This window comes from Trachypithecus francoisi, unplaced genomic scaffold (assembly GCF_009764315.1).
Source record: "Trachypithecus francoisi isolate TF-2019V2 unplaced genomic scaffold, Tfra_2.0 Lachesis_group13, whole genome shotgun sequence".
NCBI lineage: Eukaryota > Metazoa > Chordata > Mammalia > Primates > Cercopithecidae > Trachypithecus > Trachypithecus francoisi.
The window spans coordinates 31,534,469-31,559,343 of NW_022681458.1; the positions used below are offsets into that span (position 1 = coordinate 31,534,469).

The window sequence follows — 24,875 nt, forward strand, 5'->3', positions numbered from 1 at the left end:
TTGGCCCCTCAAAGTGCTGGGATTATGGGCTATAGTGTACTCTTTAAAAGCAGGGATCATGTCATTTTGTTCACTAGTATATACTCAGAATTTGAAGAGTACTTGGAACATTGTAGGACTCAGTAAATATGTGCCCAGTGAATGGATAAACATAAGGTCAAAAGTAACTTTTCAAACCTATAAATTAAAAGATTAAATCACATTAACTAATAATCATTGGCTGCTATGCACTGATTATTAACCCCAAAGTTTCTTTTATTCCTCAGAAAAATTTAGTTTGTATATTATTTCAGGCAGTAAATTGGAAAAAAAAGGGCTCAATTTAAGAAAGAAAAACCTTGCTAAGATAAATTTAGGTTTATAAATCTGTAACAAAATAAAATTATATTAGAGTTGACAATATATGGTTCACTAATTCAATTTTTTATATTTAGGAAATCAAAGAATATTTTAAATGGACCTAATTACAAATGATAAAAAGACAAGTCTTTTAAAATAAATGTTCTTCAGTCTTAAACACAGTAAAAAGGGAAAACAAATGTATAAATGAATAAAATAAACACTTCTGGGCTGGGAGCGGCGGCTCAAGCCTGTAATCCCAGCACTTTGGGAGGCCGAGACGGGCGGATCACGAGGTCAGGAGATCGAGACCATCCTGGCTAACCGGGTGAAACCGTCTCTACTAAAAAATACAAAAAACTAGCCGGGCAAGGTGGCGGGCGCCTGTAGTCCCAGCTACTCGGGAGGCTGAGGCAGGAGAATGGCATAAACCTGGGAGGCAGAGCTTGCAGTGAGCTGAGATCCGGCCACTGCACTCCAGCCTGGGCGACAGAGCGAGACTCCGTCTCAATAAAAATAAAAATAAAAATAAATAAATAATAATAAACACTTCTAAAATTCTGGTTTTAATATACGAAAACTAAGTAATATTGAAACAACAATGGAGCCCTAGTTCTCCTCTGCCTTTTCCTATAACTCTCAAACAATAAACAAAGGTTAACTAGTCTAAGAGAACCAGTAATTGTTTCCTTTTAAGTAGTGCCTTTCATCTCAAATTCTCAATGAATATAGTTCAAAGGCATCTTTCTGTTTTACCAATGAGAACTGAAAAGCTGACATGACATTCCATGGTGAGTAAGTTCATAAAAAGATCCATGGACAATAACAGGTCTCAACAGGAAAGAGTCATGAGCTCAGTTTCCAGTTCAATGCTCTCAATATCAGATTCATTCATTAACTTCTTCATTCATTCATTAATATTTATTAAATTTGCTACAAGTCAAGCCCTGGGGAAGGTCTTGGCAATATTATAGTGAGCAAAACAGATAATTCCTGACTCATAAGGAAATGTTGATTTCATCGATAAATCTGACTCCTACTATTATGGAGATTACATTTATATTTATTTTAATTTTTGTTCAGTCACTTACAAGTGACAAGAATTGTATCTTCCTTGTTAAAGCATTCTAAAGTGAATGGGTTCTCTACAGTTATTTTAGCAACTGAACACAAAATTATCTTCCTTAATCAAGCAGATTTCTTTTATTTGTAAAATTCCTCTACTTTTGCTTTTATAAAAATAAGTGATTATTTATTTAAAGTCTTTGTTTCTTCTTCATTATTTGAAACAGATAGCTCCAAAGCTTGGTCACATACTAACCAATACCAAAGTCCAGAGCTTACTGATTGAAGTTCATTGTTCACCCTTTATCAGAAGACAAACCCTGAAAAGTCCCATAGGCCTTACCTTCCTCCACTGTGACAGTCTGTTCTGAGGCAGGTGATGGGGGTGGAGAAGGAGGCAGATTAGCTGTTTCTTCAGCTGCTAAAGATCAAACAATGGAAAAATGAGATGCAATAATTAATCCTTTTAGGCTGGTAGATGTGTAGGAAGTTCTGCCATTTGTAAAAAGACCTCTCTATAAAATTTAGAAAAAGATTCAATAGTAAGGCTGCATTTGATTTATTTTTAGGCCCATTACCTGATTCATGTATTTTTGAAAACCTAAAAAATAAGACAAGCATTTGATATTCTCCCAAAAAGTGATTTTATCATCTCCAGAAAAACAGATTAGAGATGCCTGCTAAAATTCCATCATTAATCTCATTAATGTGTCTACCTGTTCAATTAATAAAATATTTCATTTTGGCCCTAATTTACCATATGAAAACACACACAGGCAGGCAGACGTTTTTAGTCTGGATTCAGCTACTGACCGAAAAAACTATTAGAACTCTATTGTTCAACTGCTCAATCTGGAAATATGTGTTATATTGACCACTCATAGTTATTTTAGGGGACATATTTTTTAAACAACCTTTTGTTCACTGAGTCTAATTTCAAAACCCATCTTCTGTATGTATTCTCAGAAAAGGAAAAATAAGTTTTCATAGCCTGAGCGAACTTTCAGACAAAAGCCATGTGCTGAGTAAACTTCTGGTCTTAGCAATCAATACACGTGAAGACGAACCAGAGAAAAATGTTCTAAAAGATGTAATTCATTTACAGTTCATCTAAGTTTTATTTTTCAAAACACTTACATGATTTGTGATCCCCTCATATGACAGTAAGAAATTTCAAAAGGAAATATTTCTCATTTAAGGCCAGTGGTTAAATCTATTTTAAATATTAGGGGAATTTCAGTTTCATAAAGTAGTTAGTAGAGGCAGCTTTGGGATGACAGGTAAGTTTTTAGTTCCTTATCCTATGGGCTTCTGCATGGTGTATTTTAAGATTTCAAGTTTTTAAAAATTGAGTTTTCTTTTCTTTCAAGGAATAAAAGTGAACAATAAACTGAAGGTTAATGTTTTAGATTAGATAATTCTTTATCTATGTGTTTTAAGAGAAAAATAGTCCTTAATAATTAAAAAAACCCACAGTACTAAAACTACTGAGTGTATTCTAAATTATTATTCTGGGAGGGCAGATTATTTTTATTACTTACTTTTTAATAGACAATTAAAGGAATACTGATAAAAAAATCAAATATCACAGATATATTAGACTGTAAGAGAGGGAAATGGATATGTACTATTTTTAGGCCTTTAAAACCATACCTTTCTATGACTTGCGTGTATATACCTGTGAAATAAATATATATATTGAATTTAAGACAGTCTCCTTTCTTGTATCTCTTTGTGTACATCTATCTATCTATCTATCTATCTATCTATCTATCTATCTATGAGTAGGGGCAGCAAGGCTTTGACTGAGAGTGTTTCCTTTGGCAAGTGTGCATTACATGACTTGCCTGGCCTAGAGGGCATTTGTCTTGTTACTAAGGGACAGAACAGCACTCTCTCAGCACCCTTAGATGAACCAAGTGAAGTTCAGTACTTCATATAAGATACAAAGTCACTCATGATTATAACAAAGCTCTGGCTATAGGTTTTGTGTAGTCAGTTCAGGAAGACCCAAACAAGGCTATAGTATAATCATTCACCAAAACCTGTAAAGGGAAATAATCATCTCTTATGAAAGTTTTAGTATATTATCTTTATGGGTGGAGTCATGAAATCATGCATTGGCTTTATTTTAATAATAACTATTTCTAGTGGTCCGGAAAATGAAAAAAATAAGGGCCCCTTAGGGAAAAGTCTAACTGTAAGCTCACCATTCTAACTAAAGACTATGCAAACACTACTACGAACCAGTGGAAAAAGATGAAAATAGGTCCTAGTGCATACCCAGTTAAGGTGTCTGATGAATGTTACATGTAAGGATGAAGTACAAGATATGGCCTATCTTTTGAACAGGAAGACTTTATCCTGTGATCAGGGTGCAACAGACACAGTCCCTGACCTGAGGATCTTCTCATTTACCTAAAGGCAGAGCTGCAGTCTGGTCTTTATGCTGAGCTTCTTTCTCTTGTTCACCTTTCAGGACTGCTACAGCCTCAGCAGTGACTACTTGAACTATCCTTGCAGACACCTCCTCTGTAATAAACAGTAACAAAATAAAATATAATGATGAGAAGTCTGAAACAGAAAGCAAGAGGAAAAGTAACCAAACAGTATAGTGGATTAGAATTCCATTTTCTTCCCCCTAAAAAGTACAATATACTTCTATAATCGCAGAGAAAACAAACACATATATACAAGAAAGAAGAAGAAGAAAAGAAGTTGGTATTCTAGGAGCTAAGCTAAGCAAGCAAAATGAGCACAGAACTGAGAAAAAATACTTATATGGTATTTGAACAATTTTTTCTTTGGCTTCAACAGAAATTTATTTTCAACTCTGAAGTCTATGAGATCTCTGTAATAGAATGAATGTTTGTATCCCCTGCCCCCAAAGTCATATGTTGAAGTCTTAACCTCCAATGTGAAGGTAATTGGCACTTTATTTTGTAAAAGCTGTTTACAAAAACAGAAACAATTTAATTTCTTCATACCTAGTAAAACAAATTCAAGGAGAGAAGAGAGGATTCATTTTGAATTTAACTTAAATTTGTTTTATAGTTTTCTTATACTATTCTAAAAATGTAATTTATATAAGCTTGTGTGCTTGATTTGCAGAAATGCCATTATTTAAAATATGAAAAGATGCCTCAAAATGTATATTTGTGGTTAAATAGCATTATCCAGGATCAGTGAAAATAAGAGGCAATGATATGTCAGATGGTCTCTTTCTAAAGAACTATGATTTTTCTAGATAGTAGATGTTTTAAAGATCTTAAAGCCATATGACATAAAATCATCTCAGTTTCATTTTTTTTTTTAAAAAAGAGGGTTGAAAATTAAAATGATCAGTCTGTGAGACGCCAAATAACTAGTTTTTAGCATCCTTGACTATTATAATGTTCGTTCTCCTAAGCAGAACAATGGAAGAAATAACAAACACATAATCACAAAACTGTCTAACAGTCATGAGTGAATGACTAACAGAGATATATCAACTCTTTTAATGGTATGAATGAAGGAAACATACTCACTCTCAGACCTGCGTAGCTATCTGTGTATCTAAAATATATCATTGTAATTCCATTCCTGATTATAGCTGGAAGCTATGTAACAAGTGATTAGCCACAACTGAGCAACATCTATCTATCTATCTATCTATCTATCTATCTATCTATCTATCTAATCTATCAAATCTATCATCTATCTACCTATCTGCCTGCCTACCCACCTATGTATCTCATAGACCATCTTATATATTGTGAGAGTTTACCTTTAGAAGATGACTATTTTATTTCTAAGAGATAACACTATCTTATTAGCTGTTTGTTTTAGTGTTGGAATAGAATTTTTCACAGTTACACCAGTTAAATAAATAACATTAACAGTCATCAAAGCATTATGAGGAAGAGTATCTGCTATGCTACTCAGTGAAGAGGGCAGTAGAGAAGGAAGGGCTGTTTGTTTTCATAAAGCCAGGCTACTGGGTGGGGTTTCTCTGAACATTCTCTGAAAGGCTGGGCTCCTAAAGGGATGCTTTTTTTTTTCATGGGAAAGAGTACACTAAAAGGGCTACAGAAAATTAAATTAGCTGTAAAGATATTGCTTAGACATCTAAATTGTTTAATAATGTTACAAAAAGAATTATTTTAGGTTTTGAGAATTGCCACTTACATATATTAATTTTTAATGCAATTAAAATATTTAAAAATCAGTAGAGTGAGGTAGCTTCTTCTAGCACCCCAGTGATTTATGGAAAATTGAGTGTAATAAAGAGGTGGAACAATCATGGCAGAAATTGGGATATATATATATATATAGGACCTTTATGTCTTCTGGATCATTCTTGCATCTTTCTATTAGCACGTATGCAAACTGTAGTATCTTCCTATGGCAGTTAGTACATCTCACACAGAATTGTCCTGGTTCACATGGCTTATCTCCCACACTATGTAAAGTTTCCCAAGTCAAGGACTGTCTTCTGTTATTGTTGCAATTACTAACTTTTAAGTTCAGGGGTACATGTGCAGCTTTGTTACAGAGGTAAACTTGTGTCTTGGGGGCTTGTTGTACAGACTATTTTACCACCCAGGTATTAAGCCTAGTACCCATTAGTTATTTTTCCTGATCCTCTCCCTCCTCCAATCCTCCACCTTCCGATAGGCCCCAGTGTGTATTGTTCCCCTTGATGTTGATGTGTCCATATGTTCTCATCATGTATCTCCCACTTATAAGTGAGAACATGCAATATTTGGTTTTCTTTTCCTGTGTTAGTTTGCTAAGAATGATGGCTCCATTCATGCCCTGGCAAAAGACATGTTCTTTTTTATGGCTTGTTCTTTTTTATGGCTGCATAGTATTCCACAGTGTGTATGTACCACATTTTCTTTATCCAGTCTATCATTGATGGGCATTTAGGTTGATTCTATGTCTTTGCTATTGTGAATAGTGCTGCAATACACAATTCTTGAAGCTTCTCTTACTGAGTTTTACTCAGATTGGATGCTTAACAGGATTTTTTTTGACAGAATGGAAAATTAATATGAAAGGTTTTGTTCATAATATTTACAAAAATTCAGAAATAATTCATGCTTGTTACTACATTTAGTAACCTTAAAACCTCAAATTATCTTATTTACTCTATTATTAAGAATTTGATATATATATATATATATCAAAACAGTATTTCACTTAAATGGGAATTCTGCATTCTTGTTTAACTATTGATAAATATTTTTAGGGTCTGAGAGTGTTTTACATGTATTAATTTCTTTTAGATTGGGAAGATAACCCAAAATAAATAAGTATCCATTGGTTGTATGAGCAAATTATAACTGAGCAATTCTACATTATTTCAGTCTTTTTCTTTGGTATTGTATTTTAGGATACAGTTTTGATACCATGGAGAACTATTTTAAATGTTGAGAGCTAATAAGAAAGGAGCGGTGGATTTAATACATAAAGGATGCAGTCATACAAGTGTAGCCCAAATAACGTTGTGGTACACCGTATAAATAGACTTTGAAAATAGTTGAAACAGAGACAAAAGGAGAATAGAAGTAGTACTTCTCTCTGGTTCAGTATAGAAACGTCCAACTTAAACAAAGGCATGGTATCAGCCAGTACTATATTTCAATCGTGAGTGATAATTTAGTTTCAGCAAAGCAGTATCATTTATTGTAGATGGGAAGCAGCAGAGAGTTTGAATATTACTGGTTTTGTTGTTTTGGAGAAAATGAATTTATAAGTGTATTTATGTCCCATAATGGAATTAGAACTCATGAATAAGTTAATTTTATTTTTGTACATTTTTAACCAAAAGTTGTAAAAAAAAAAAAAAAATCTGAGGGAGAATTGGTAAATTTTTTCTTCTTTGAAGGAATTTAAGAGAATTTGAGAAATACTATTTTAGCATAGTCAAACAAGCTGTTGGCTTAACTGACATATTATCTTTAGGATTTTTTAGAGAATAATATTGTTAAACTTTTTCAAATAGGGCATAACACATTTTATAATATAAAGTTCACCAGTGAATTTAGGAAAACAGGAGCCTAAGAATGCTCTGGGAATTTCAGTTGGTCCAATTAATTGAAAATCTTCCTCTAAGTAAGGAAGTAAGGGCTGTCATTAGCAGAGACAAGGATTCTTAAGGAAGGAAGAAATGGGCTTCTCTCACTGGAAGCCTCATCAGCAGATCTACTGGGTGAGCTTCATCCTTATAGCATGGCTCCTGGGACGTGAGCAGATTCACTCAGGGTTTGTGTAATGTTCAGGGCAGATTAACGGTAAAGGTTCCAAACAAACTCAGAAGATAAGGAAAGACAGTCACAAAATCAGACCTAGAAAAATATAAATGTAATGATTATGATGTGTGTAATTATATATGTAATTTCTTCACTGATTCTACAGTTGTCTATTAAATGCCTCAGCCATCCATCCATCCATCCATCCATGCATCCATCCATCCAGTCTTTCTATATATTTAGGGGATTACTGATTGCTGTTGTTTTTTTTTCTTACAGCACACATCAGAGGGAAGCTCACAGACTTTAATTCAGAAAAATGTGGGTACAAATTCCAGCATTGCTACTTTCTAGTGATTTCATACTATGAAATGTACTCAATCTCATTTTTCTTTGATGCCTTACCCATAAAATGGAAACAGTTTTAGTACCTGTCTCAGAGGTTGTTGTGGGGACTCAGTTACATAATTATATTAACAAACCTGCCACATAATTATATAACAGGCCTGGAATACAAATAAAATAAAAACTTCTAGATAGTCCTTCACCAGCGCATCTTTATTTTCCCCTAGTCATGTATTTTTCTGAGTCTTCTACTTCAATATTTCTACTTTAAAGAAAGAGCAACTGTGATATGCACTAAAGGTCAGCCCAACTAGGCTATTATTATTATAACCATCTGAAAATATAGTTAATCCAATATCACTGATGTTGATGGCTACGTTAATGGACAAGGGAAGTATTTTTTTCCAAGACAAAGATATGAGAGAAGTAAATATTGTCTTTGTTATTTATTTTCTGGCTTCACACCCAATTTCCTGGATGCATAGGTCCTGGGCTACCATCTGCTCAAGATTCCGTCCAGCAAGTACCAATTCAGGACTGTCTATTCTAGACAGTGCTCTAAAAGGTGTGATAATCCTGTCTAATTCTGAAGACAACTGGTGACATGAAAAATTCTCTTGATTAGACTACATTTTAATTTTCCATTGCTTACTTTTTCTACCTTCTATTCCTGTAGAATACTTTTTTATACTTTCTATTCTTTTTTTCTTGCTTTTTCTTCCAAACATATGTGTAAAGTTATAAACAGAACTTGGTTGTTTAGAAGACTAAAGATGAATCTAGATTACACATAAATTGGGGAATTATTATTGATTACATGTAATTGAAAGGTAACATTGATCTTCATAGCTGAAAACATTAAACAAACATAAAACTGCTTATTGTAATCTGATATTTTGAAAGGCTCAATTATCTTTCTTTCGAACTTCTAAAATGTTCTGCCACTGGACATTTTTTAGTTTATGTTAGAAATTATCTTAGTAAATAAGTGTATATAATACGTTTTTGTAATCTTTCTCTTGTGAATGTTCCATTCTCTCTTTTGTGAATGAATGTCAGGGTTTTGATGTATTTAACAGTAGTTTATGCATTGCAGTAAGACCCTTACATTGGTATTTGAATGTAATTTGCTATTATTTGTTATTATTTTATCATATTGATATCTTATCAATATGATGAGACAATTTCTATAAGTAATAAAAAATCTTATAACATGACTGTAAAGTCATGTCATGGCTATGCATGAGTGACAACTTGGATCTGCTCACAAATCAATTAGAGGGAAAACATTAAAAAGGAACCTTTCTAAATAAAATTCATCTCATAATTTCTAAAAATGCTATTGATTAAAGATTGATAAGAATAAAGGATTTAAATATCTAATCCAGGCAGCAGAGCAATAGATGATAGCAGATCATCACTATCCAGGTAAACGCCTGAAGACAAAACGTGAAATCTGTCTTGAAAACTTTTCCTGGGAAACAAAGACGGGGTCAGTATTTAGAAAAGAGAATCAAAGCAGTCCTCTGGAAACAAAAAATACCTTTTCTTCATATTAAGGAAATATATTGGTGGAAACAAATACAGGAGATTAATAAGTTTGAGAAACTAATTGAGAAATGCTGTCATCCACTGAAAACTACTTGATGAAACCCAAACAGTGTCACGCTAAGCTACTTAAACATTTCACCTAACAAATGAATAAACATCACACTGTTATATAAGGTTATTAAGCAACCTTGTATGACAAGTTGTTACAGTAGGCACTTTCATTTCTTGTTGATGTTATTCAATACACATATTTACACATTGTCCAGATGGGAAAAACTGGCAAAATAATGGATAAAGATATGCTTGTCCCATTTAGACATTGTTATGATTTACATCAGTATTTTATATAAAAGTAGGTTCTAGTGTCACAAAACCTGGGATCAAATTCCGTCTCCATCTCTTACCAGCCAAAAGACCTTGGTTAAGTAACAGTCTCTCTAACCTTCAGATTCCCCATCTGTAAAGTGGGAATAAAAGTAGTATTCACCTTTTGGTGTGTTGTAACAATTAAATAAAATAATATAAATCAAGTGCTTATTTAAATTAGGTACCACTGTTTTAATCACTCTTGATGTCCTGTTATCATTGAAATCTATGAACATCGTTTGATTGACAATATGTAAGTAAGATCTGAAAGTTTTTGTCAGACACAGATGATTCTGTCATTTTTCCCAATGAGTAACTCCTTGCTTAAATGCTGGGCCACTACTGGGACCCTAACAAACAATACATCAGGCTCCTGCCACTGATTATTTAAACTAAAAGGTGCATAAAGTAAACTTTGCTCTACTGGCATATCATACTACTCAGCATTTATAGCCATCATGACCCTCTGTTTTTTCTCCAATGCTGATTCATGCTGCACCACTGCCATGCTCTTCTGATCACACTATTTGCCACAATAAAAATGTTAAGACAACCTCAGGCTTTGCTTTTAGCACATTTTTAAAGTTATTTTGTTATAGTTATCTATCAATATTGCTTGGTTGATGAATAATAAGAGCAACGGAGATGAAACTTTTTCAATGATCCTGGAAGTTTCAACTTGTTTCTGAGTGATATGTAACATTGTTTGTGGACCCATAAGTTTGATTTTGAATTCGTACCCTGTAGTTTTTCAGCAGGACCAGCTATGATTACTTGAATGTGCAAAGGTTCACCAATTAGACTGTGAACAAAAAAATCCAAGCACCTCGGCATAGGCTTGAGAACATATTTTTGTTGATTTCTTTCAGGTTGTTAAGAGAGAAGTAAGAGACAGTGGCTGTAAATTCAAACATATGGAATATAAAAGCCTGTAAATGTTTTAAAAATCTTTGGTATAACAATGTTGTGTTCAAAGAAAACGACAAATAAGCTTACCGTACGCTTGTGGAAGAAGGAAAACAAAACAATTTTAGACAGAATGCTCCTGTCAAGAAAAGGTTTTTCTCAGTGGGGTACAGACTGGTTGCCTAGGAAACCAATACTAATTGCTGCTGCTGATGGAAACTAATCAACAAGGAAAGCACTGTGTAGTTTGAAGCACTCTGCTAAACAAAGACCCTAGATGAATTCATAAAAATAGGGAAAGAAGAAAAGTTCTTTGCTTCTACTCCTTGCTCAATTTGGAGAGTAAAATGGTTCCTCTGAAACTATTTCCTGTAATCAACTGATGAGGAAATTAAAAGAGCAAATTCTTGGGTTTTTGTTTGTTTGTTTCCCTGGCACCTTTGCATTAATTAGAGGCCAGCATTGGCATGTCTCACCCTAGACAGACTTCTATTAATCTCAGGGGTCACACTGGCCAACGCTACAGCTACAGATCTTTGCCCACCAGCTTTTTTTTCTCCCCAGATATTTCTTCTAAAGATTTAGTGATTAAAACAAGGATCAATTTCGTTTGTGGGGAAAAATGCATTTGAGGTGAAGTTAGTTAACGAAGACAAATGCATTTAAGATAAAGGAATTATGATGGCACAAAATTCGGCTCTGATGGGTAAATTTAAGAGATTTTATTTTGCACCTGTTATAGACAATGGAGCTATTCTTAGTCATTAGGCGGATACAAAGATGAGTAAGACGGTGTTCCTACATTTAAATTTTGTTTAAAGAGGGGCAATCTTGTTGAAGGACATGTTTTATTTTTCTTCTTTAAGATTTACTAGTAGTGGCCATAAATGTTGACTGATCCTGCCACAGTCACTCATATGGTCCTCTTCGGAAATGGATTTACAAATTGGTAGACTAGGATTGTGAGTACAGTGTATAATTATAGGATAATTTTCCCTCTCTTGCTCTTTTTTTTCCTGTACCTCCACATACATGCTCAAACCCACAATCTTGTTTAGATTACACCTTAATGTACTCAGATGAAGTCTTTAGAGTTTAATAGAACTGGCCTAGCATTTAAATTTGGTCAAGGAGGAAAATGTAGTAAATTAATACTATTATCAGTGAAAGGACATCATAGGTTAAAAACACTACATTATGGAGTCAAAAGTAATTAGAAAAGCACAAATCAGAGATAGTACCTACTGGAAAATTTTGCTTCTAATTTTAAGTGCCCAGCTGAAAGTAGGGAAACAGAAAACACATTTACGCAGAAGAAATATCATTACAATTTAGCTTTATATTTATCATGTTCTAGTTAAGGTTTTCTACTGCTGGTGGTATTGGGGGTGTCCAATGGAGTAATGTATTGCATTTTTATGTTGTTTGTGGCCCATATATTACACATTTACTGATTAACTAAGGTTGTAATATTTTATCAATCTTAACTTGAGAAAGAGAAATTTCTAGAGAGGTTTGCTCCCCTGAAATTTTCAAATAGCTTTAACACCAATAAATTGAATCCAATCATCAAGGCACTGAGGGAACTGACAGTACTTTTGGAACTCTGAAATGTTCTGTTTTGAATCTCGTCAAAACTGTTACAATTGTACTACTCTTTGTAGATGTGGGGAAATTGGATTATATTCTCTTCTTCATTAAGTCTTAAAATACAAGACATTGCTAAAGGAATGTAGCATGAGACATTTTAAATAATATTAGTAGGAAAATAAAATACCAATAAAACAAAGAGACCTTGAATAAATCCACCCCGAGAAAGAGTAACTGTGAGATAAACAAAATATAAAATATAGTGTGCTTGTAGAAAAGCAATAGTGTGTGTGTGTGTGTGCGCGTGCGTGCGCGCGTGCGCACGTGTGTGTGTTTTTATCACGTGTTAGTACTCATGCACATAGAGGTCTGTGCATGCTTTTAAAGTCTCATCTGTATGTGGATACCTCACAGGTCTTGGGCACAAGGAGCAAGGCTAGGGTTTCTTATGAAGAAATCAATGCTTATATAGCTGCAAAACATAGGAATGTCAATGCTGGCCTGAGACAGAGGATATGATGGAAAAAATAATTCTAAATTCTAAAAATATGTCATTGGAATAAACTTTTGAAATTAAGTTCTCTATATACCAAGAATAGTCTTTACTAGTTACCTCTGTAAACACAGATCTTTCTTCTAGGAGAAGCTATATTTGTTACAATAAAATGGTAAAGATCAGCAGCTTAAATAACTTTTGTTTGATCCTTCTCTCTCATCCCCAACATAACTTAGCAAATCTTTGGAGGCCTTGTGACCTAGAATCATATGGAATTTAGGAGCCATGTGATAGGAAAAATCATTTTGTTCAAAATACATCATAAGGTACACTCAATAGTCACATGGAAAAACCAACATGACTTCTGCATAATTAGATTAAACCTCCTTATTTTACTCTTTATTAAACTCCTTATTAAAACTCTATAATTGCTTAAACCTCCTTTCCGTCCTATCACCTTTCTAAGAATTCACAAACAGCAGCAATCATCAACCTTATCTGCTTTCTTCTTAGCAAGTTTCTCACTAACTAGTAATGTTGTAAATAAGTGACTGTTCATCTTCTATGCCTGCATATTTTATGTCATCCCAAACAGCAGCAATCATCAACCTTATCTGCTTTCTTCTTAGCAAGTTTCTCACTAACTAGTAATGTTGTAAATAAGTGACTGTTCATCTTCTATGCCTGCATATTTTATGTCATTATAGCTACGAAAGTATTGTCTGCAAAGATTCTCTCTACACCAGCACCTGAAATGACTTGGCAGACTTTAAAAGTCAATATTAAATAGACATGGTAGTTCTTCATAATTTTCAAATCATTACTGAATATATAATCAGATAATCATGTTTTAGTAATCTTATGGGGGGAGGTACAGTAAAATCAATTACACTATGAACTTCTGAAAACTGAAATACCTACTTAAAAAAAAGAAAAAGAAAGTAAAGTAAATTTGAACCATCCTACTATTCTTTCTTTAATAATGCTGTTAAATAAAAGCTCAGCCACAACCAAAGAGAAGGGGAGCAACTTCACTGGAAAAATTCTAAATATGTAAAATTGATGATAGTTAAAACACTTTTTGCCAGACCTGTAAGTAGCAAAATCAAGAGACTTCGCAAATCTTCTTTTTATAGCAAGAAGTGCAAGGTCAATGGCATATTTGTATTTGATGCCATTATGATAGTACAAAGCAAAGACTTTAATAGAATTTTAAAATTTCCTCATGCCAAAAATATTCTAGAATAAAGATGATTTCTTTTAGGTTCTGTATTGATAAATGCATCCCATGGAAAATATTATTAAATATATTTCTTAATTTTAATTCTTCATTATGTAAGACAAATAAAAAACAAATAATAATAATTTCAAAAGTACCTTGAGAAATTTGCAAATAACATACCAATCTTTAGAAAACATCTCTGGGACGTTTGTTGAAATAAAATTTTACGTTGATGATTTTGCTTCGATGTTGTTTATTTATGTCATTTTCTGTAGCTGCATCTCTCAACTGTATTGCTTCTCATTGATAGCAAGCACACCTCTAGAAGTACCTTCAAAGCATGAATTCCATCTCTATTATACCTATACTTGCCAAAGAACTCACTCTTTACTTGAAGACAATGAAGTTTTATATCAGAATAGAAATGATATCTAGAAGCATAAAACTGTAATTTGTTATTGTGATAGCTCTGGTTGTCCTATTGTAGGAGCCCAGCAGAAAGAGAAAGGCAGATAAAATTTGATGGAGTGGTAGAGTTGAGAAAAATGTAAGAACAGGATGCTATCTAGGTAGGTAGCCTGATATAGGGCAAGGAAATTAAGCTTTGTCATGGGATTTATGGTGGGATTTTAGGCATATGAGCATATGCCTGCTGACTTGAAGAAAATGAAGAGATGGGATTGGGGAAGCAGACAGAAAAGTGCTGAAGTCATGTTTCACTTACTTTCTAATTCTGCATAGGGCTGGTCCTAGGTAGGCAGATATTACTATACACCTACAACATACTTGGTCTACAAAGAGAGCTTCATTTGGAATGAGAATCACAATCTTATGGAATAGATACATGGGGCTTGCTGAGGATATGGAAAAATCAGATTTCATTAAAAGGCTTTGAAATTTTTAGGAAAATATTACAATGAAAATTCAGTTTACTATGATAATATATGAAAAATATATTATTTTCTTCCCAACATAGAAGGAAAATTTCTAAATCAGGACTTGTACTTTTGTTTTCCAAAATGAAATTACAATTTCAGTATTTCATGTACAGGAGCCCTGATCATGAAGCAGTTGACCAGTTCTTGGTTGTAAGAATATGCCTAAAAATAGCTTGGTTTCTCAGATTCCTTTCCTTTCCCTTTGCTAGTTTATCAGTCATTTTTCTCCCAACTTTTACAGAGGCCACCCCCTCCAAAAATATTTTATGTGAGTTTGTAGTTTGGGTTGGTTTTCTTAAAAAAAAATTGTAAAAGTAAAAACTCTCATGAAAGTAGAGAACTTTGTTGTTTTTGCTCTTTTTCTTGGATAGTTCTGAAATGCACACATGAAACAAAGAGGCAGGAATGGCATGATCTGAAAACAACTAGAAGGTGATCTTTTGATCACTATAGAAAGAGTAGTATGGTTTTAATGCAATCATTATGTTAAAGTGTCTTACCTGAGACTTTATAGCATAAAATACAAGAAATACCTCAACATTTTAAATAGAGTTTAGAGTGTCCAAAATACTCTTTTAAAAACAAATGTCATATTTTCATTTTCCCACAGAACTGATAAAGAAAACCACTTTCTATTTACATACTGTAGTTTTTCCACATTCAGTTGTATCAAAGAACACAGGGAAAAGTTGAAACTTACTATTATTCAAGCCTCGGGAGACTCAAGCATTTCTAGTTAGAATTGAAGAAATGCTCAATATTATAAAATTTACTTTAAAATAAGTATAATTTGGGGGAGTTTTTTTCTTCACATCAAAAAAATTAAATTCAAACTTATCTAGTAATTCCATCATAAGATGATAAATTGTCAGCTAGAGTAATTTATGTTCACCCTTAAAGAGTGAAATCCAACTAGAAAGGGAACCTGTGTCACCAAAATAGCCAACTCCTTGAGCAGTATTTTTGATGTTGTATTAGGATCATATGTGCAAGTTAAATGTGGTCTGCAGAGCATTTCATAACACATTTTTCTTCAGGATGGCAGATATTTACATGAGAGCAGGGGACTATAGCTATCCGAACTGAATGAACTTCCTCTCTTAAAATGTGACTTTTGTTAAGTGGCTACTATATTTGCTTCAAACTCAGTTATTTGCTTCTTTTCTTATAGCAATCAGGACTTCTAAAAAACTAGATGAGAACTGGCTTGGAGAAAATAAATATCTTACATGCGTTGTGATCTACACCAAGTTAGTGCAATATTTGGAGAAAAAGCCACTTTCCCCAGGTCAGCATTTGTGTTCCAGTAAAGCTTGAAGGAAAGCAAGTTTATTCCAATTTTTTTAAAGCTTTAGTCACAAATCTCTATTTTTCAAGCTGATGAGAAAAACAACCAAAGTCAATTTTTAAAGAAAGACATAAATAAACATGGGCTGAAGATGCAAAATGCAATAAGGAGAAAAAGTATCCTGTGAATTGATTTATTTTTTTAAAGCGCTTATAAAAGAAAGTTGATAATTATTATTGCTATTATTAGTTTCCTCCTTGCAGAAGAATTTCACCAAACACTGAGATACTTAACGATTAGATTTAGAAAATGTAAATGGGAGCATTTTCATTCAAATATGTCAAAGGAAAAAAGAAAATTATGGATCACAGGAAGCTTTTTATTAAGTGAAAAATGAAAACTAAAATGAAACTAAGGAATTATATTTAACTGAAATCACAATATTTTCCTAACGTTAATGTATAAATTTCCTAATTTGATATGAAAATGTTGTTTACTATCTAAGAACTCATTTGCAAATAATTTTATAGACTCAAAGATGTAATAGAGAAAATAAAGGGCATTGGTGACATTTGGTCTTCAAAAATAGGACACATAATATCTTTCCAAGATGATACTGGTATACTCCTTTGATGGAGGCACATATTAAATCCATGACTTAGAATATCCAAATGCTTTAAGATTTAGATTGCCCATTTGTCAGAAATGAGATGTACTTGAGCTTCTGACCTAGAACAGCACAGCAATCCTTATTTATAGTCAGAGGATCAAAAAGGACATGCATTATAGAGTTCCATTTACAGGATATTTCGCTGGCATTTTCAACCCAAGCCAATTATTACACTGGCCTCAATTCTGCAGAAATGAACATGAAAATTTTTTCTGTATCTGTGTATTTCTTAACCACTAGATTATCTTTTAAAAAGTTCATTTATCTGGACTTTTCATATTATTTTCAGTTCAGTATTTTTCATCATCAAGAAAATATCTTCAACTTGATATCTTACAGCTATTGTCAGTCAAAGATATATTTTCTTTACTCCCAACTCTCACTCCCAATTTCAGAACAAGTTAAGTCTTCCACTATATATTTTCACTACAGTATTTTGGAGTTCCTACCTAATTTCTTTCTGTCCTAACCAACAGTTCTAAAGTCCTTACTTTGAATCTCGACTGTTTTCAGTTTCTTGATTTACCTCTTCATTCTCAGTTTTCCTTTCTTTCTTTTCCTTTTCTTTCCTTTTCTTTTCTTTTCTTTTGAGATGGGGTCTCACTCTGTCACCAGGCTGGAGTGCAGGGGTGCGATCTCAGCTCACTGCAACCTCTACCTCCTGGGTTCAAGCGATTCTCCTGCCTCAGCCTCCTGAGTAACTGGGACTACAGGCGTGCACCACCAAGCCCAGCTAATTTTTGTATTTTTAGTAGAGATGGGGTTTCACCATGTTGGCCAGGATGGTCTTGATCTCCTGACCTCATGATCTGCCTGCTTTGGCCTCCCAAAGTGCTGGGACACAGGCGTTAGCCACAGTTTTCCTTTCTAACATAGTTTTTCCTGCAGATTTATTGTGCACAACGTAGCATAAATTTTGTAGACCATTTTGTTTATGTGATTTCCATTCTCACAACTATATATGGATACTCTCTCTCTCTTCTTCTTCTTCTTTTTTTTTTTTTTTTTTTTTTGAGACAAGGTCTCACTCTGTTGCCCAGGCTGGAGTGCAGTGGAATGATCTCAGCTCATTGTAACCTCCACCTTCTGGATTCAAGCAATTCTTGGGCTATAACCTCACGGGTAGCTGGTATTACAGGTGTGTGCCACCACGCCCAGCTAATTTTTGTATTTTTAGTAGAAGCAGGGTTTCACTATGTTGGCCAGGCTGGTTTCAACTCCTGACCTCAAGTGATCCACCCGTCTTGGCCTCCTAAAGTGCTGGGATTACAGGCATAAGCCACCATGCCCAGCCCTCTCTTCTTTATATTAATTCAAAAAATATGTACTAGCACATACTTATTATAGAAAATAAGCACTGTGTTATATACAAAAAGGAAAAGAAAGATGAATGAAGTACAGGTTCTACCTCAAAGCATTTCCAACCTAGTGACTGGAATAAAATCAAATAACAAGTAACCTCAGTAAAATGATTGCTATGATCAATTGCATTAGCAAGATATAAACATGGTACTTGGGGGTGTTCAGAAGAGGAAGACTCATTTGAGAGAATAAAATCAACAACAGCTCTTTATCTTTAATGGTAGACTTCTGAGAACCTTTGCTGTAGGGTGGTACCCTTCCGAAATGTTTTTCCTATGACTTGTTGCACAATGCTGCATGGGAATGAAAACACCACAATGTAAACTTGCCCATTTACATTCTGCAAACGTAACGTGTCACAAAAGAGAAAATTTTAGACCAATCAGAGGACTGATCATTCATACTGGAGATGTCTTGCAAGAATCAGAGGTGCTCATATGCCAGCATCACTTTGACCTGTGTTTCCAAATTAAAAATATGGATCTTCAGGATGCTTAAGCTGAATCATATGTATTTAGGATGATTTTTCTCTGAATCTTGATACCTCCTTTCTTTTCTATTTTTGCCTAATGCCTTCTTGCATATTCCTGAAATTGACTGTATTTTACTCTTATTTCTGTGTTCTAATAACCACTCAGCATTTGCAAAAATTGTTAAAAGCATTGTTAAAAGTTGCATGAGAACCTATGACATATGCTTTCCCCTTCCTTTGCTCATCAGCTTGGCTGGTTTTTGAATTGTATTTTCTATGAGTGTTGCTGAATGGTGACTCATTCAGTGAGATGAGCTACACAGTGAGCCGGCAGGACACGGTTTAGTGTCCTTTTCCCCCAGGACTCACGATGCCAGGTCAGATAATGCTGAAGCTACCAGGTCTGCAATGCAGCACCAGTTGTTCTGTTCATCCTCTCCTGATATGATTTCCAGACTCCCCTGACAGTCAAAGCACGTGCTTTATGTAATGTACTGGGGAGCAGTGAAATGTGAGGGAATGAGAGGAAGAGAAAAAGGCTTGACACACTGAAGCAGAAAGAGTCAGTTTATCTCAATAGCTTGGAGGGGAAAAAAGAGGAGTGATAACTGCTGGGTACTCTCCAGTCTACTTACTAACCTCCCAACCGCAATAAAATCAAACCCAATGCTAAACTGCAAGGCAGCATTTGGCATACAGTGGCAAATATCTTTCTCAGACATGTAGAAGTAATATAATCAAAGAATATATACGTGTATATATATATTTCACACTTAAAAACACACTATTGCTTGATAAGAAATATATTCTCAAGATATTTGAGCAATTTATTTGTTCAAAACCATTAGATTTTTTATCTTATCTTTTTTTCTTTTTCTCTTTTGTGAGGAGAAAATACTTCAAAATATAACAAAGGACAGATAAAGGCCATGCATAATCCTAACCAAAACAAAGGCTTAGACAGTCCAAAAATGAATATAGAAGGCTCACTTCCATTACTTATTACTTTCATCTGTTCGCTAAAAATAAAAAAGCATTTAAGAATTGTTTATAATTTTTATCTAAATGGAGGTTTTTTTAATCTCAAAAAAATTGAAAACGTTAAAAGAAAAATATGATGACAAACATGACAGCAAATTAGAGGAGAGAAAACTTAAGATCATGGAAAATACAGGATGAGAGAAAGGTCAAGTAAAAATTACAATGATAATTAAATTATATTTGCACTTAAAAAAAACTAGAAAGAATAATTTTCAGAAATAGGTCTGAATTGTCATTGGCACAAATCTGTTGCATTAAGATTCAAATTCAACAGAATAATTTTTAAAATGTCAGTGGACCAAAACATCTGAAAAAATACTTTTTTTTTTTTTTTTTTTTGTGCTTGTGATGTAGTTCTGACATTTAGCACAAAGCGAGACAAGAAATGAGACTGATTTCCACAGTGCATGGGAGGAATTTTCTTGAGGAACACACATAGAAGTATATGTTAATGCAATTAACCTCAGTTTTTAAATACCCTATTATATTGTGTTAGATAGAGCCTTGCTCTTCACAAGTTGAAGTGTTTGTAGGCGATTAAAATTCCAAGGAATAAAATCATACCTCAATTTGTTGAGTCATAGGGTTTAATGGAAACAAGTCTTGAGAAACCAAGTCTTCCTCATATTTCGATTCAGAATTACCATCTTAAGAAAATCTCATCCTACCTTAAGACTTGACTAAAGAGCAAAGACAGATTCTTATGAGACAAAGTACCTTATAACTGTACAATGAAACAAAACTTTACCTGACGTTGGTTTTTTCCTCTAATTTGTAAAATATCAAAAGCTCTGGCTGGCAATACCTGCTATATACAACCTCATATTGTATCAAGAATAAAAGACACAATTCTTTATTATAATATCCATATAAGCTAGCCCTAAATTAGGTTCAAGTCCTATTCATCAACAAGCCAAGCCAAATATTATGATTGAAACTAATCCCCACAACCAGCTTCACCTAGTAGAGAGACCACATAGGACAAAGCAAACGTGACAATACAAACCTCGTGGAACTGCCTTTTCTATCAATCCTTGTCTTTCTCACTCTTTCTAGCCCCAGATGCCTAACCTTTAGAAGGAAAACACTGAAAAGATCCCCATTTTCTGTCCTCATCCATCGGTGCCACCAGGCCCAGATGCTTCGCAGTGAGGCTGTGTGGTTTTCTGCAGATCCACCCTTGAATGCTAAATAACTGTTCTGCACACTCCTCTCTCTGCGGAGCTCAGGGAAATGGCAGCCAGAGCAATGAGTGGTTGGCATGGCAACTAGGAAAGGAAAATCTGCAACCTCTCGCATTGTTAGGCGAGCTTGTTTATTTGCTTGGGGGGTTGGTGGATGGCTTTAGTCATTTTGCAGGAGAAATGGCTCAGTGCTATTCTGCTCTGCATAAGTTAATATTATATTACATAGAATAGGCCATATTTTAAATGGGATGCTGACTCCTATTAGTAAATCGCAAAATCTAGAAATGGAGGCAGGGGAGAAAGAGAGAGGTGAGAAAAGGTAGGTTTGAATCTTCTGAGATTGAAAAGCAGAACAGAGAGAAAAGCTTTATTAAAGGCATATTCAGCTTTTTGCATGTGAGAGCTGCCAAACTTTTCCTTCATGTGTTTTCAAACTTAATAATTGCAGCAACAATAAATGTATATAACTGAGTGTTGGTCACTTGGCTGCTGGAGTTATGTGGATGTGATAGTGCAGGACCAGGCTTTAGACGACATAGCTCCCATGGTGAGCTCTCTGAAAAAGTGACAACGCAAAGCCTGGAAAAGCTTTTCCACTCCTGCCTCTTTGGCAGTGGGTAGGTCTGGATAGTATGCCTGGAAATGATGGGGAGACAAAGGAATCCTGGTAAATTGTGGGGAGTATAGTGAGGAATTGCCTTTTAATCTTTACATACATTTACCCAAGGAGATTGCTGATACTGGCTTTTGATGGTCACGTAGGCACTTTCTACTCCCTGACCAGCATTTGTTGTTGTTGTTGTTTACACGGAGTCTCGCTCTGTCACTCAGGCTGAAGTGCAGTGGTGCGATCTCAGCTCACTGCAAGCTCTGCCTCCCGTGTTCACACCATTCTTCTGCCTCAGCCTCCCGAGTAGCTGGGACTACTGGCGCCTGTCACCATGCCCAGCTAATGTTTTGTATTTTCAGTAGAGATGGGGTTTCACTGTGTTAGCCAGGATGGTCCCGATCTCCTGACCTCATGATCCGCCCACCTTGGCTCCCAATGTGCTGGGATTACAGGCGTGAGCCACCGCGCCTGGCCTGTGACCAGCATTTTTTTACTAGTGTTCACAGCACTGTACTTTAAGATAGTAAAAAATCACCAAAGCCTGACTTTAAATACTTTAAAAATGTTTTGGTATCAATAAATATCTCAAAATTGCCTCCCTTTTTTCTCTACTCAGATTGAAAACTAGGAATAAAGTTATGATATCATATCACTTAAAATTACATGAATGTGGCAGTTCTGGAATAGAAGAATTGTCTGCTTTGCCTGTAATTGATAACTGCTGCAACTAACTACTGTTCTAAATGTGGCAGACAGGGATGATGGAAAGAGCACTGGTCTGTAGGGCAAGAGACTTGCATTCTGGCAGTAGTCATGTGATCTACTGTGAAAAGTCATCTCACTGGTGCCTTCCAGATTTCAATCATATCATCCTCAACTGAGACAGAAAAGTAGCGGACTTCACCACTGTTTTCTAATAAAGAAAAAATCCTGACATTTGCAAAATTAATCCTGAGAGCAAGAAAAAAAAATACACTCATCTAAAAAAGTCTTGAAAGCTTTCACAATGAGCAGCATATTTATAAAGCCAAGTAAATTATAAACGATAGAAAACAATTCATACCACTTCTTGAGGGTGGGACAGTTGAGAAGAGAGGAGCATGAAATTCCTGAACACTGTGTCACAATTCACCTCTCTCACTTTCTTACTGTGTAATACTGGGCAAGTTGCTCAGCCATTCTGTGCCTTAGTTGTCTTATTTGTAAAAAGAAGACACTAATGACAGATATCCTCATGGAAATTGCAAAAAGATGAAATGAGATAAAAGATATGATGGTGCTTTATAAACTGAAGAGCACTACTGCAGCTTGCAATTCTATACACATTTCTAAGCTATATATATATATATTTATATATTTCCATAATAGTTCTGTAAGCAATCCTTGAGGGATGAATAGAAATTAGAATTTTTTTCCCTCCTTTAGATGAAAAGTGAGCAACAGCAAAATTATTACTTTTTTTTGAGCAAGGTCAGAAACAGAAGCACCACTTTGTTTGCATATCCCTATTTTTGCTGCTAGAAAGTACCATATTCCAAATGATTCTATAAACAGGCACAGTAAAGATAGGATTTGATATAATACTATTAAGGGAATACTAGATGAAGTGAAAACCAGTGTAACTACACTGTTAAGTCACATGCACAATGATTACGTAAATCAATTGCTTTTCTCCCTTAAAATTTGAAAGGTCACTTTCCATTTTCTAAAATAATTTTCCAGTCAATATTTTACAAATTTTACAAATAATCCCTTTGCCATCTTATAAGATCTTGATACAAGTTCTAATACGAGTTTGGGCCCCAACCCTGTAACTGAAACTTAAAGACAAGGCTCCTAATTATCTTCAGAGCTGAAACTCTGTGGGGACCAAAATGCATTCCTCTTGCTTTCTTCAATAAAGATAACACAGAAAAGAATTATTACAAGCCATTACTCTTATTATTTACGCTTTGGAAAGCAATTTTAAAATGATGCTTTAACTTAAATGTAAGACCTGAAGCTATAAAAATCATAGAAAAAAAGCCTAGGAAAAACTTTTCTGAACATTGGCCTAGGCAAAGAACTATAATGACTAACACCCCAAAAGTAAATGCAACAAAAACAAAAATAGACAAATGGGACTTAATTAGATTAAAAAGCTTCTGCACAGAAAAAGAAATAACCAATACAGTAAACAGACGACCTACAGAATGGGAGAAACTATTTGCAAACTGTGCATCCAACAAAGGACTAAGGAATTCAAACAACACAACATGAAAAAAAAATCCTCATTAAAAAGTGAGCAAAGGACATGAATAGACATTTCTCAAGACAAGACACATACAAATGGTCAAATAGGTATATGAAAAAATGCTCAACATCACTAATCATCATGGAAAAGCAAATTAAAACCACAATGAGATATCAACTTACACCAGTTAGAATGGCTATTATTAAAAAGTCAAAAGACAACAGATGTTAACAATGATATAGAGAAAAGGGAACTCTTAAACAATGTTGATGGGAATGTTAAATTACTACAGCCTTTATGGAAAATGGTATGGAGATTTCTCAAAGAACTGAAAATAAAACTACTATTCCATCCAGCAATCTCACTACTGGGTAGCTACCCAATGGAAAATAAATCATTATATCAAAAAGACACCTGCACTCATATGTTTATTGCAGCACCACTCACAATAGCAAAGGGATGAAATCAACCTAAACATCCATCAGTGGATGAATGGATAAAGAAAATGTGGTATAGATATACAATGGAATACTATGCAGCCATAAAAACAGAATAAAATCATATCCTTTGCAGCAACATGGATGGAACTGGAGACCATTATATTAAGTGAAATAACTCAGAAAGAGAAAATCAAATACCATACGTTCTCACTTATAAGTGAGAGTTAAATAATGAATACACATGGACATAAAGATGGAAATAATAGACACTGGAGACTCAAAAAGTGGGGAGAGTGGGAAAGAGTTGAGAGCTGAAAAATTACCTATTGAGTACAATGTTCACTATTCAGATGATGGGTCCGCTCAAAGCCCAGACTTCACCCCTATGCAATATATTCATGTAACAAAAATGCACTTGTACCCCCGAATCCATGAAAATAAAAATTTAAAAAAACAAAGACAAAGATAAAAATTACACTTTAGACTTATTATAACAACAGCTTTCCTAAGTGGCTAGA

General features: G+C 34.5%; 1 protein-coding gene across 31 annotated transcripts in view; it reads right to left on the reverse strand.

Annotated features, from left to right (window-relative positions):
- Positions 1-24,875, reverse strand: part of MAP2 (microtubule associated protein 2) — a 311,538-nt gene that overhangs the window by 52,908 nt on the left and 233,755 nt on the right. For 16 of the 31 annotated variants that reach the window (XM_033230439.1, XM_033230437.1, XM_033230435.1 and 13 more), the window contains 2 exons: positions 3,823-3,936; positions 1,748-1,825 (listed from right to left, as the gene is read on the reverse strand). In XM_033230439.1, the coding sequence (XP_033086330.1) occupies positions 1,748-1,825; positions 3,823-3,936 (192 nt within the window). Of the gene's footprint in view, positions 1-1,747; positions 1,826-3,822; positions 3,937-20,893; positions 21,270-24,875 lie in introns of those variants that run through there. The other 15 variants (XM_033230438.1, XM_033230465.1, XM_033230450.1 and 12 more) reach the window with 6 other exon arrangements.